Here is a 14,610-nt window from a genome sequence, read left to right as displayed (position 1 = left end):
TCCATCGATCAGAACAACAATATTCCTCAGTGCTGAGGCATCTTCTGCTGTTTTGATTGAACAAAGTAGGAGGGACGACCGCTCCAAGATGGCCGCCGTATTTCCTGCGCCTGAGCAGCCAATGAGGTTCTATTATTTTATAATGTGTATGATGTGAACCGACCAATAGGGAGAGGTTGTAGCCTGTAGACGCCGCCCCTCCTCCTTATCATAAACAGGTAGAAATGCATAGAGAAATGGAAAAAGGACATACAGAAATAAAGATGCAGGAATGAATGAATGATTAGATAAAGGGTAATTAATGCAACAATGACTAAATAAATGATCCAATAAACAATATGCCTACTTATTTATAGAGCATTTATGTACGTCTGCATTTATTCTTATTTATGTCAGCTTTGGTCCTCCATACAACTGGAACGCACCTGAAGCTCCACCTTCATTTTTTACACCTTTTCCCGTCTCTGTTCTGCCGCAGGGCGGTGTCTTTACTTTCTCTGAGTTTATTTATTCTGGTTTCACCGAACTTCTAACAGATTTATGTGTTTTTAAGTTAAACTTAAGAGTTTTTATGTCCCGACAAAATGTTTTCCACGTAGAAACGTGGCATGAATCTAAATTTCGTACGGAGAGACCGAACCAACCCGGAAATGGGTTCTTCTTCTCTGACTGCGTCTCTGCTCCTGCTGTCTCTGGTCTTCATGCAGTTTGTCTCTGCTGCAGGTGAGATTCAGCTGGAAACACAGTTACAGTTATTAACATGCAGTTATTAACAGTTATTAACATGCAGCTGCGGTGTCTAAAGTCAGTATTCACGGTACGATATCCTGCATATTTCAGTTCTTCCCCTGATTTAACGCCTGAATCAAATTAGCAGAACCTCCGGTAGTTGGACTGTTTGAATCAGCTCTGTTTGTAACGAAGCGGAAGTTGATTTCCGATTCCAGCTTCCGATTCAGGAAATAGCTAAAGTGCGATTCCACCTAATTTTTCACGACCTTCCGCATCTTTAATCGACTCTAGTTTAAAAACTTCAACACATAAACTCTTCAAACCTGGACTTGATTATTCTGCTGTAATAGCAGAATATTTCAATCCATGTTTGGAATATTTGAAACTTGTTTCTGATTTGTGAAACTTCACTAAAGAGGACAAAAGAGGGAGACAGACAGATCTATAGAAACAATAATTTATTTGATGACAAAAATACGCTCTGGGAGATCAATCCAGCCAGTCAGAGAGAAGTGTGGGCCAATGCTGCTCGTTCCGGTCTGGTCCGGAGTGCAAACAAGCAGACAGTCACCGACTAGACGTCAGTATTTATCATCATGTGTACGATTAACAGCCCATCTACCCGAAACAAGAAAAACACATAGAGGACTAGAGACACCTACTGGACAGGAGGGGATCGTCACACTATTCACACTTGTTCCATCCAGTTTTTTTCAAATTCAATTCTAATTCAAAACCACTTTATTAATCCCAATGGGAAATTAAATGTTGGTGTAACTCATAAATTTTTCAAAGAGTTATTGTAGATGGTGATGGTTTTGGAAGAAAAGATATTCTGCAGAGGTCTGTTGAGTGAAGTGAAGTTTCACAAATCAGAAACATGGTTAGAAATATTCTGATATTGGAGAAGAATTATCCAGTGCAGGTTTGAAGGTTCTAAGTCAGTGGTTCTTAACCTTTTTTGAGGTACCGAACCCACCAGTTTCATATGCGCCTTCACTGAACCCTCCTGTAGTGATAAATAAAATATGATTTTTTTTCTCCCCCCAAATTCAAGACATAGGTACACTTTAAGAAGATCACTAAGTCTTCTTAAAGGTAGAGTCTCTGAGATCAGTTCTTCAAACTATAGTCAGTGTTTTCAGCAAAGTTGATCTGACTGTCCAGAAACGACCCAAAGTATTTAAAATGTGCCACAGTTTCAACAGGTTGGCCATCGAGAGAAACTGGAACCACTTTAAGGTCTTTAGATCATTTAATTAGCTCTACATTCTTAAGAGAATGAAAAATTAATAATAAATAATAAAGACTTTGCGGTATTCTGATTTAGTAATGTAATTATATTAGTTGTGTTACCACCCCCACGCCACTAGAGGCAGTAGCAGGTCCGAAAAGAGGCGACTAAGGAGCAGATTTAGAAGTTCACTGAAAGCTACAGAATTTGGTAAAAACTGTGAGCTTTGCTGAAGTAAATAAAGACACAAGTTCAAATCCCTGCTGAGAGGAGCTCCTTTAATCAGGGCTCCTCCACATTGGCTAAGCAATGTAACGTGATCCTCTGATTGGCTCAGCAATGTAACGTGATCCTCTGATTGGCTCAGCAATGTAACGTGATCCTCTGATTGGCTCAGCAATGTAACGTGATCCTCTGATTGGCTCAGCAATGTAACGTGATCCTCTGCAGCATTGATGGCAAAGCGGGGCGTCATCACGACTTTACACAGGTGAGTCTTTACCTCCTGCAGAGGCTCCGCCGAACTCCTGAGACCGACTCACCACACCCCTGGGGTTCGATTGAACCCAGGTTAAGAACCACTGGTTTAGATTATTTAGATTTGCAGATATTTTCTGTCTCACTGTAATGTTCTCAATTACTGGAACCACAATGAGGATTTTATTGAAAACTATTTTCTAAAGAAAGAACCAGATGTGTCTCTGGGATCAGTTCAGGTTCCTGAGTCTGACTGACATAGAACCTATAATGGTCCACATTGACCTCTGACCTCTCTGCTCTGTTTTCTCCCCTTCAGATCACAACAGATTAACAATCAAAGCTGAACCTGGAGATAACCTGATTCTGCCATGTAAAGATCCTGATCAGGGGTTAATCATAGTTGTAGAGTGGAAGAGAACCGATCTGGAGTCAGAATATGTCCTCCGGTACAGAGACAAGCAGATCAATCCAGAAAACCAGCATCCATCTTACAAGAACCGGGCTGATCTGCTGATTGGTCAGATGAAGGTTGGAGACGCTTCATTGATTCTGAGGAACGCAGCGACTGATGACAGCGGGACGTATGAATGTCGAATCGTTCAGACAGGCAGTGAGATGAAACTGATCAGCACCGTCGACCTGCAGGTTTCTCCTCCTCCAGGTGAGAGTTTGTCTCTGGATCAGAACCAGCGGCTTCCTGGTTCTGGATCTGAGATCATGTTGATGCTGATGATCTTCAGTCAGATCAGATTAGAGGTTAAAGGTCATCTGTTTTCACAATGTTTGACAAAAATTGCAGTTTGCTGCAGCTTTTGTCAAACATTGTGGGCGGTTTCTGAGCTCCCACGAGGCTTTGCGTGATTTATGGGTGTAGCTTCAGCTGCAAACTGAAACTGCCATTTGTTTACATGTTAGCAACTCGCTAACCGGCTTTCCACAGAGGTCTTAGTAGGGTTGCCACCCGTCTCTTAAAATACAGAACGGGTATTTTATTGAATCGATATGGGACGCAATTTGTTCCGTATTTCTATAAATGTCCAATAGACACCAAAATAAGACACAGGAAATATTAAGGTCAGTTAAATTATTGTGGAGGACATGGACATTAATACGTAGACGCCTCATGGAGCGGGTCGGCCCGTTGCTGCGATACGCAACAGCGTCCGCCATGTTGAATGTGGCATCTCTGCCAGTAAGCTAATACAAGTGAATGGACCGAACTTTATAAAGTGCCGTTCTACAAAGTATTTTAAGTTAATTCCTGCCATTGACACATTTTCTCACACACATTAATATATTTGGCAATCAAAGAAATTGGTAAAGACAGAATTTTTAACTTTTGATGTGATTATTTAATTGTTTTGGGGCATTTCTGAATAAAGAGCACAATGTTTTATTTGATAGAAATGATTCTGATCATTTTTATATTGAAATTGATGAACAGACACTTTTACAGTGTTTTATTAAAGAATATATTTACATAATTCCATAATTTAATGTACATTTAACATTTTAAGACAAGAAACAATTTTCCTGTATTTATTTTGTATACGTTGAGAAATGACTTTTGATTTATAAATCAGTCATTGTCAAACATTAAACTACATATTTTTCTTACTTTTTTCCAGAGAATAAATATTTATTACAGTTTAACTCTGCTATTGACAGCAGAGTGAAAATAATTCTAACAGAGTAAATTATATTTCATTACATAAGCTACATTATTACACTAATACTTCAGATTGAGATATTTAAAAATACACAAAAAGTGAAAGAATAAAACATGTATTTATTATACTGGGAACACTGGCCACAGTCTGCTGGTCACACTGGGAGAACTCAGTGACTTCTGAGACGTCCTGGTTCACAGGCTAAAGCCAAGAATAAAAGAGAAATTATCCAAAAGTGAAATAGAAAATACATCAATGTTTCCTTCACATTCATAAAAAGCCATTTTCAGCATGTTGGGCTCTGACTCGTAGCATCTTTATAGCTAAATACCGACATGGAGAAGCTGAGCTGGAAACAGACTGAAGACCAGCAGCTCCAGCTCTGATCCTGACTGACCTTTACTCACTAAATCCTCTGGTTTTTAATCAACTTCTCCTCTAACAGCCGTTTCTCATCAGCTCTCATTAGAAAACAGTATGAAACGTTAGCTGCTATGCTAACAATCAGCGGTTATATTAGCTGCTATGCTAACAATCAGCGGTTATATTAGCTGCTATGCTAACAATCAGCGGTTATATTAGCTGCTATGCTAACAATCAGCGGTTATATTAGCTGCTATGCTAACAATCAGCGGTTATTTCGGGCCAATTCAGCTACATAGGAAATGTTTTCCGGTTGTTTAGAAGCGAATTTCTGGCTGCTAAGTAAAGTAATTCTGATCTTTCATCCTTACCTGGGGAAGGTAATCCTAATGAATCCAGATTGTTTCGTAAAACAGTTGAAACACACAGCAAAGGACGCTCCGATCGCTCTGCTGCCACAAAGAAGATGGCGGACGGTGTTACGTACGACTCAGCGCTCCATGAGGGGTCTACGTATTGATGCCTATGGTGGAAGATGTTTGACCAGAGCAACAAATTAACAGCTTAATCCTCATTATAGTCATGGAATGGATACAGAAGATATTAGTGTAACATGGAAGTTGTTCTTTATACAGATGGCAACACCTTTCCTAAGGCGATCACAGCGAAAAACATTATAACCTTCTAAGGAAATATTCTTATTTAATATGGATTTGTTTAATCTGCTTTCAGTCAAAACTAAGATATCAGTATTAATAGTTTCAATCCAGATTTTAACCGGATCTATCTTAGGCAATAAATTGCGAGTGTTAGTATGTATCATACCAAGACCTGACCTGGTCTTCCAGTGTGTCAGTGTTGTTGATAATTGGACCTGGGTTCGGTTGCACATGACCTGATACTAAAAGTAGAATGAGTCTTTTCCATCTTGATACCAAACCAACTTTGCTTAACTGAGCAAAGTGTATAAGAGAAGATTAAATTAACAAAAACAGCTCCTTAAGACAGATAAGCACATTAAATGAACTAAGTTTCAGGGGGCTTAGAGTTGGATTCATTCATGAACCAGGTTGTTACACAAATCCTCAGAACCTTTGGCCAGTCCCACCAGGCCAAAGGTGAAAACACCGAGAAACAATATGAGAAAAAGTATCATTGTACTTATCTGACCAACGTGGTGTCCCGTCTTCACCACGTTTTGGAATTCGGGAAGCTTTGGCCATGTAGAGTTGGTGGCTCGCATGTAGAGGCCAATTCTATACAGGCCAGTCAAAGCCCTTCTTGTACCGGACAAAAGTCAAAAAGTCAAAAAGTTAATCTACTGCAAAAGAAAAGTGAAAACAGGACCACCAGTCCCACCAGGCCAAAAACAAAGGCTAGCACAAACTACCATCTGCAGCTGGCAGCTGTTGCCTGCAGCCACTGGTTTCATGTTGTTCCCAGCAGGATGCATCTCAGTGGTGGAGAAGCTGAAAGGCGGGTCTGAACTCTCCTCTGATCTGGTGTTGCATCTTCAGTCATAAAGTGTGTTCACACTGAAAACTGGATCATCCTGATCATGTGACTAAACCTCATTCAGAGCTGAATCTGTATCAGCAGCCGACACACAGTAAGGAGGGAAACCTTCAAATGTCATAACATTTTGTAGTACAATGTGAAACAATAAAAATGATTTAAATCTATTAATTTTTCTGCATGACACAACATCCACGGTGCCACAAACATAAAAGCTGCTTTTTAAAACCTTCAGTTTGAAACGAGATTCTTCAGGTTAAAGAAATAAGATTTACACTAAAGTCCATCTCCCCAGATTCCTGAATTTATTATTGTTTGATGCTGTTGAGGAGAAAAGCAGGAGAAAATTATAAAATTAACAGTTTTTTTAAGCATTAACTGATATTTATTGCAGTTAAATATCATAGGGGCCTGAAGACCCCTATGATGAGTAATAACTTTGGACTGCGTGTTCCCTCGCCCGGACGTGGGTCACCGGGGCCCCACTCTGGAGCCAGGCCTGGAGGTGGGGCACGATGGCGAGCGCCTGGTGGCCGGGCTTTTACCCAGGGAGCCCCGCCGGGCTCAGCCCGAAGAGGAGATGTGGGTCCCCCTTCCGATGGGCTCACCACCTGTCAGAGGGGCCAAAGGGGTCGGGTGCCTTGTGTTACGGGCGGCAGCCGAGGGAGGGGACCCTGGCGGTCTGATCCTCGGCTGCAGAAGCTCTTGGGACGTGGAACGTCACCTCTCTGGTGGGGAAGGAACCGGAGCTGGTATGCGAGGCTGAGAGGTTCCGGCTAGAAATAGTCGGCCTCACCTTGACACATGGCTCTGGTTCTGGAACCAGTCTCCTTGAGAGGGGCTGGACGTACTTCCACTCTGGAGTTGCCCACGGTGAGAGGCGCTGGGCAGGAGTGGGCATACTTGTTGCTCCCCATCTGGGCGCCTGTACGTTGGGGTTGACCCCGGTGAACGAGAGGGTAGCCTCCCTCCGGTCAGACCTGGCAGGCCCAAACGTGTAGTGAGGGTCTGCTGGGAACGTCTGGCGGAGTCCCCCGTGAGACGGAGCTTCAACTCTCATCTCCGGCAGAACTTCAAACACGTTCCGGGGGAGGTGGGGGACATTAAGTCAGAGTGGACCATGTTCCGTACCTCCATTGCCAAGGGCGGCTTATTGGAGCTACGGCCGCAAGGTTGTTGGTGCCTGTCGCTGCGGCAACCCTCGAACCCATTGGTGGACACCTTCGGTGAGGGATGTTGTTAAGCTGAAAAAGGAGTCCTACCGGGCCTTTTTGGCTTGTGGGACTCCGGAAGCAGCTGATGGGTACCGGCGGGCGAAGCGGCATGCGGCTCGGGTTGTCGCTGAGGCAAAAACTCGGGCATGGGAGGAGTTTGGAGAGGCCATGGAGACAGACTTCCGTACGGCTTCGAGGCGATTCTGGTCCACCATCCGGCGTCTCAGGAGGGGGAAGCAGTGCAGCACCAACACTGTTTATAGTGGGGATGGTGCGCTGCTGACCTCAACTCGGGACGTTGTGGGCCGGTGGGCGGAATACTTCGAAGACCTCCTCAATCCCACCAACATGCCTTCTGTTGAGGAAGCTGAGCCTGGGGACTCTGGGTTGGGCTCTCCAATCTCTGTGGACGAGGTCGCCGAGGTGGTCAAAAAGCTCCTCGGTGGCAGGGCCCCGGGGGTGGATGAGATCCGCCCAGAGTTCCTTAAGGCTCTGGATGTTGCAGGGTTGTGTTGGCTTACACGACTCTGCAATATCGCATGGACATCGGGGGCAGTTCCCCTGGATTGGCAGACTGGGGTGGTGGTCCCCCTGTTTAAAAAGGGGGACCGGAGGGTGTGCTCCAATTACAGGGGGGTCACACACTTATGCCTCCCTATTATGGTCTATTCAGGGGTCCTGGAGAGGAGGGTCCGTTGGATAGTCGAACCTCGGATTCAAGAAGAGCAGTGTGGTTCTGGTTCTGGTCGTGAAACAGTGGACCAGCTCTACACCCTCAGCAGGTCCTGGAGGGTTCTGGGAGTTCGCCCAACCAGCCTACATGTGTTTTGTGGACTTGGAGAAGGCGTTCGATCGTGTCCCTCGTGGGGCCCTGTGGGGGGTACTCCGGGAGTATGGGGTACCGGGCCCTTTGATACGAGCTGTCAGGTCCCTGTATGACTGGTGTCAGAGTCTGGTCCGCATTGCTGGCAGTAAGTCGGGCTCGTTTCCGGTGAGAGTTGGACTCCGCCAAGGCTGCCCTTTGTCACCGATTCTGTTCATTACTTTTATGGACAGAATCTCTAGACCAGCCGAGGTGTTGAGGGGATCCGTTTTGGTGGCCTTAGGATCACATCTCTGCTTTTTGCGGATGATGTGGTCCTGTTGGCTTCATCAGATCGTGATCTGCAGTCACCCACGGTCCGTCGTGGTGAATAGAGAGCTGAGCCAAAAAGCGAAGCTCTCGATTTACCGGTCGATCTACGTTCCCACCCTCATCTATGGTCATGAGCTTTGGGTCATGACCGAAAGAACGAGATCATGGGTACAACCGGCCGAAATGGGTTTCCTCCTCCGCAGGGTGGCTGGGCTCTCCCTTAGAGAGAGAAGCTCGGTCATCCGGGAGGGACTCAGAGTAGAGCCGCTGCTCCTCCACGTCGAGAGGAGCCAGTTGAGGCTCGGGCATCTGGTCAGGATGCCTCCTGGACGCTTCCCTGGTGAGGAGTTCAGGTCCCACCGGGAGGAGGGAAGACCCAGGACACGCTAGAGGGACGATGTCTCTCGGCTGGCCTGGGAACGCCTTGGGGTTCCTGGAGGACCTGGAAGAAGAGGCTGGGGAGGGAAATCTTGGCCTCCCTTCTGAAGCTGCCGACCCCGGATGAAGTGGAAGAAAATGGATGGATGGATGATATTTATTGCAACAAATAAAAATTCTTATAAAAAGACATTTTCATGATAAACTATTTAATAAAGCTGTTCAGCCTTTGAATAAATCACACAAAGACGAGATGCAGATTCTCTCCGTCACTTTATTGGTTTCATATTGAACATAAAAATGTTCATAACACCTGATTCCTCTGAAGCTGGAACATTCAGAGGTTTGGGGTCTCCCAGCCAGGTGAGCAGGGGTTGGATGGAGGTCAGGCTGTTGGAGGCTGAGCAGCAGGTGTTCATGTTGGTGACCAGAACGTTCCAGAACCTCCATCTGGTTCTGGTTCTGGCCACCAACATGAACACCTTCTTCACAGTGGATCCTGCAGGTCAGGAACGTCTGGCCTCGTTCCTCCTGATCCTCATCGGTCAGCCACTGGCTTCACCTCACTTCCTGCTCCACAGGTGAACTGCAGACATTCCTTCCCAGTTTCTCTGCTTCCATCCCGACTCGGTTCTGCTGCATAGCAGAGGTTCTGCAGGATCCATGTGTGGGGAATGATTAAAAAGGTGATGAAAGGATGAACGTCAAATCAAATTAATATTTTCCTCCATTGTTTCTCCTGCTGTGAGTTGAGAGGGAAACTTGAGCTTCCAGAATTAAATCCACATCTTTTCTATGACACAACATGTTTAAATATAACCATATTTTCATTAAAGTAGATAATATTTCAAACAAATATAGTCTTATTTCATTTTGACAGTATAGATGTTGTGCTGCTGCCTGATGTTTGTCAGATTGTCTCTGTTCTGGACCCAGTATTGGCCAGAGGACGACTCTGTGGCACTGAGGCTCTGTGGCACTGAGGCTCAGCGGCACTGAGGCTCTGTGGCACTGAGGCTCTGTGGCACTGAGGCTCTGTGGCACTGAGGCTCTGTGGCACTGAGGCTCTGTGGCACTGAGGCTCTGCGGCACTGAGGCTCTGTGGCACTGAGGCTCTGTGGCACTGAGGCTCTGTGGCACTGAGGCTCTGTGGCACTGAGGCTCTGTGGCACTGAGGCTCTGTGGCACTGAGGCTCTGTGGCACTGAGGCTCTGCGGCACTGAGGCTCTGTGGCACTGGGGCACTGTGGCTCTGTGGCACTGAGGCTCTGTGGCACTGAGGCTCTGTGGCACTGAGGCTCAGCGGCGCCACCATGAGGTCACAGTGAAAACGCTCTAATTGATTATAATGATTATTACAGTGGAACCAGAACTGAGGCTCAGTCGGATTCAGTGCATTTTATGGGTCATCAGCTCTTTGTTAATCATTGAAATTACCATGGAAACATCCCATAATATCAGCTCCAACCAACAGATTTAGACCAGAACCAGGAGAGTTTTGAAGGTTCTGATCCATAAAGATCAAGTTGATCCAGAACCGGTTCTGGTTCTATCAGCTCCTCATCCTGACTTTCTATCAATATCAACCAATCAGAATCAGGTTGGGCTGATCCAGATCATGTTCTGGTTACCAGGGCAACCAGCTCCACCAATCAGATCTCTTCTAGTCAAACTCTGAACCAACCAGGTTTCCTGTCTGTTAAATCAGATTTAATGGAAAAATCATCTGATTATTAAAATATTCTGTTATTATAACTCATCCATCTTCATTTGTCTCCACAGAACCGTTTCCATCCTGGGCCACAGTTCTACTGGTTCTACTGGTTCTACTGGTTCTGGGTCTGGTTGCTGCTGCAGTTCTTATCCTGTTGTTATGGCATCGTTTCTCAGGTGAGTTTCTAGAGCTGCGATACCCATAATGCTTTTGGTCAGGGTCTGCTCCCCTCCACAGTAGGACAGAAGAAGCTGGTCTGTCTCTGAGGAAACTCCCGGTGCATTGTGGGTCAACAGCTCCCAGTGCATTGTGGGTCAACAGCTCCCGGTGCATTGTGGGTCAACAGCTCCCAGTGCATTGTGGGTCAACAGCTCCCTGTCTCTCTAATGAGTCAGTGACTGGGGAGAGGAGCTTGGTGTGTTGCTGCCAGGCTTTGGGACATGGACACATGTCTCTGTCCTCTGAGAGTCCTCCCGGAGACACAGGGAGGAGACAGTCATGAGACCATCAGAGCTGCTGCTGTCTGTCCAGCTCATCTTGTCCTCTGTTGTCCCTCAGTCCACAGGGTGGAGGTGGAACCAGGGGTGGAGTCTGTTAAGCTGTCCTGGAGATGGGGAGACCAGCTGGTGTCCTGCAGGTCCACAGCCTGTCTGCCTGCAGACATTAGGGTGGAGTGGAGAGACAAATGTAACAGGACGGTCCATGTGCATCAGAACGGTTCTGATTGTTCTGCTAAACAGAACCAGCGCTACAAAAACAGAACCAAGATGGATAAAGACCTCAGTCTCACTCTGAGACGACCGACGTGTGAAGACAGTGGGATCTACACCTGCAGCGTCTACAGCAGGAAGGGAGACGTCCTGATGAAGAAAGAATTTAAGCTGGAGGTCAAAGGTCAGTGGTTTCAATGTATTTTTCCAATCAGCTGATTGGTTCTGATCAATAGTGATGGTTGGCTGATCAGAGGGTCAAAGGTCAGTGTGATGTAATGAGTGATGAAGATGAGGAAGCAGAGCAGGAGGAAGAGGTCCAGGACAGACGGGGACACAGAGTCCAACAGCTGCTGGGGACAGTCTGCAGCTTCCTGCTGTCCTCACTGAGGACATTCTGTCCACCTGCTGCTGGTTGGACACAGCAGAGACAACAGTGTCTCTGTTCAGTGGAGACATGGGACACATTTCAGATGGAACCAGTCCAACATGTTCGACCTTCATCCATATAGGACATGTCCTCAGAGCTGCTGCTGTCTGTCCAACTCATCTTGTCCTCTGTTGTCTCTCAGCCCAACAGGTGGAGGTGGAGTCAGGGATGAAGTCTGTTGAGCTGCCCTGCACAACCACAGAGAGTCTGGATGGAGACGTCAGAGTGGAGTGGATGGACGGAGGCAACTGGAAGGTCCATGTGTATCAGAACGGTTCTGATTGTTCTGATGAACAGCATGAGAGCTACAGACGCAGAACCAAGATGGCTGAAAACCCACTGAAGACTAAAGACCTCAGTCTGACTCTGATGAATCCTACATACAGTGACGTCTTCACCTGCAGAGTCTCCAGAGACGGAACCGTCCTGATGATGAAACAGGTTCAGCTGGAGGTCAAAGGTCAGTGGTTTAAATTTGATTATCTTTATTTCTCTAGACTTCAGTGATCAGATATTTGTGTTGGATCAGAACCAGTCAGTACCATCAGAACCAGTCGGTACCATCAGAACCAGTTGGTACCATCAGAACCAGTCGGTTCCAGTAGAACCAGTCGGTACCATCATTGGGCTCCACTGGGTCCAGTCCGCTCTCAGGTCTCATGGTGAAAGCAGCAGAACCAAAGGTGGTGCCTCACGGCTCGGTTCTACTGAGACTAACTGGTTCTGACCCAAACACTCAGAACCTCCTGACTGGTCCACCAACTCTCTGCTTATTATGGGATGTTGGTGCTGGGAGCTGATCTGGCCTGGAGGTCCAGGTCCACAGAACCTGCAGAGCAGCTCTTCAGCAGAACATGGACCTGGAAGGAAAGTCCAGTTCAACCCAGTAGAACTTTCTGCTTCAGAACCAGCTGGAGAAAGATCCACCTTCCTGTTCCTGCTGCTCTCACCTTCAGTCAGGAAGTGATGAAGATCTGCTGCTGCTGCTCATCTTCCTCTTTCTGCTTCTCTCAGACCTACAGGTGGAGGTGGAGGAGGGGGCGGAGTTTGTCCAGCTGGAGTTCAAGGTGACCTCTGACCTGCGGAGGGGAGACAGAGTGGAGTGGTGGGACAAAAAAGAGAGGATCGTCCATGTGTATCAGAACGGTTCTGATCGGCCTGTAGAACAGGCTGAGTTCTACAAAGACAGAACCAGGATGAACAAAGTCGCTCTGGAGACTAAAGACCTCAGTCTGACCCTGAGTCGACCCACTGAGAGAGACACCAGATGGTTCAGATGTGGAGTTTATAGGAACGGAGAACTGCTGAGAATTAAAACTTTTCAGCTCAACATCAAAGGTTTGTCCATCTGTCTCTGATTGTCTTTTGTCCTCCTGTCTTTGTCTCTCTAACTGTCCTCTGTCTCCTCAGCAGGGACAGTCCAGGTCCAACCAGAGGACATCAGGAAGCCACTGCTGGCTGATCAATCAGTCTGATCAGGTTGATCATCTCTGATCATTGATCCAGTCAGACTTTGGATCAGAGCCGATCTCAGTGACGGTTCTGATGGACCAACAGAGACACTTCCTGGTCCTCTGGTCCAGTCTGCAGCCTCTTATTGATCACTATTGATTATTGATGACAGAATGAAGATCTGAAGGAACTGAATCATTTCTGCTGCCTGAGGAACCAGTTCATGACTGGAACTGGAACTGGTTTGGACCCATCAGGGAGGAGAAGAGTCCAGTCTGACCAGAACCATCATCATCCTCTTCATCATCATCATCATCATCATCATCATCATCATCATCATCATCATCATCATCATCATCATCAACCACGACCACGTAGCTTTTCACCAAAGAAAACCTGGACCACCAATAGATCAAAGGTTACATTATTATTCCATGAATTCAGTCAAAGCTTTAAACTGGTTCTGTGTTTTTCTGTCTGTTACTTTATTCAGTGGTTTTATATTTTTTCCTTTTATATCTAATATTAATGCTCAGGGTTTTGGATTTTTTGTGATCTGTAAATTTTCTGTTTTGGTGCTTTAGGATTTTATGTAAAGTTGTTTTTATCATCATGATTTCTCATCCGTCCATTGTCTTCCTCTTATCAGAGGTCAGGTCATAAGGTCAGGGGTCAGCAGAGCAGCAAAAGCTCCTGACCATCAATATGAACAGGAACGTAGATCTATCAGATCTAGAGTTTCTCCTCCTCTCATCTCTCCACTACAGATGGATCCGTCTCTCCATCCTGATCCGGTTCCCTCATCCAGGAACCCCATGTGCTTAAAGTCATTGTCAGTATAGTCAGTTATTGAAGCTACTTTGTTCTAATTTTAATAAGTTTGTCCAAACAGTTTAAAACATCAGAAGAACAGAAACATTCAGATTTTTCAAAATGAACCAAACAAAAATTTATTAATTTGTCTTCAGTTGAACCAAATGCAGGTCAGGATTAATATGAAATACCAGAAAACAAAAATTAAACTAGAAAATAAGTTTATGTTTTTAATCCAGTCAGAAAATTAAAATCCAGAATCGGTTTTTATGGATCAAAATCTTGAATTATTGTTTATCATAAAACCTGCAGATTTTCACTTCTCTTCAAAACCAGCAGAATTTTAAAGTCTAAGTCAAAGTTTCACAATATTAATATATAAACATGTCGACTTACATTGAAAATAGTTTTTTGTATCTTTATGGTGATTAAACAAAGATCTTATTTCTATTGTTGGGTTTTCTTCAGATGTTATTTTACTGTAAGTTTATTGATCTTTTTGTTCAGCTGCAGATTCAGTTTCTTTCCTCCAGTTTCTCTGATGAACTCATAACAGTTATGTTTATAGACTGATGACATGAATATTTACAGTAGCTAAACATCTTCCTGTAAAAACTGCTTTATAAATATTTACAGGAAAGAAAAGTTTCTTTTCTCTAAAATTATTTATATTCTTTTTAAATATGCAAACACTAAAGTCAGATTGTTTTTTGTCAAACTAGGTGAATAAATCTGATTCTGTCTGAAACCTTCATCATTTCCTGTTTCTAC

At 45.1% G+C, this 14,610-nt stretch overlaps 1 protein-coding gene across 1 annotated transcript; it reads left to right on the top strand.

The window, feature by feature from the left end:
• The first annotated feature begins 428 nt into the window (after positions 1-428).
• On the top strand, positions 429-14,476 carry LOC103460897 (uncharacterized). Its single transcript, XM_081599796.1, has 7 exons — positions 429-723; positions 2,763-3,107; positions 10,503-10,610; positions 10,993-11,328; positions 11,717-12,034; positions 12,589-12,912; positions 12,985-14,476. The coding sequence occupies exons 1-7, from the start codon at positions 609-611 to the stop codon at positions 13,047-13,049; spliced, it is 1,611 nt and encodes a 536-aa protein (XP_081455922.1). The 5' UTR covers positions 429-608; the 3' UTR covers positions 13,050-14,476.
• The last annotated feature ends 134 nt before the right edge of the window (positions 14,477-14,610 follow it).

This window comes from Poecilia reticulata, chromosome 18 (assembly GCF_904066995.2).
Source record: "Poecilia reticulata chromosome 18, P_reticulata-male-v2, whole genome shotgun sequence".
NCBI classification, from domain to species: domain Eukaryota; kingdom Metazoa; phylum Chordata; class Actinopteri; order Cyprinodontiformes; family Poeciliidae; genus Poecilia; species Poecilia reticulata.
Note: the sequence above shows the minus strand (reverse complement) of the source record. Positions and strands in the feature narration are given on the sequence as shown.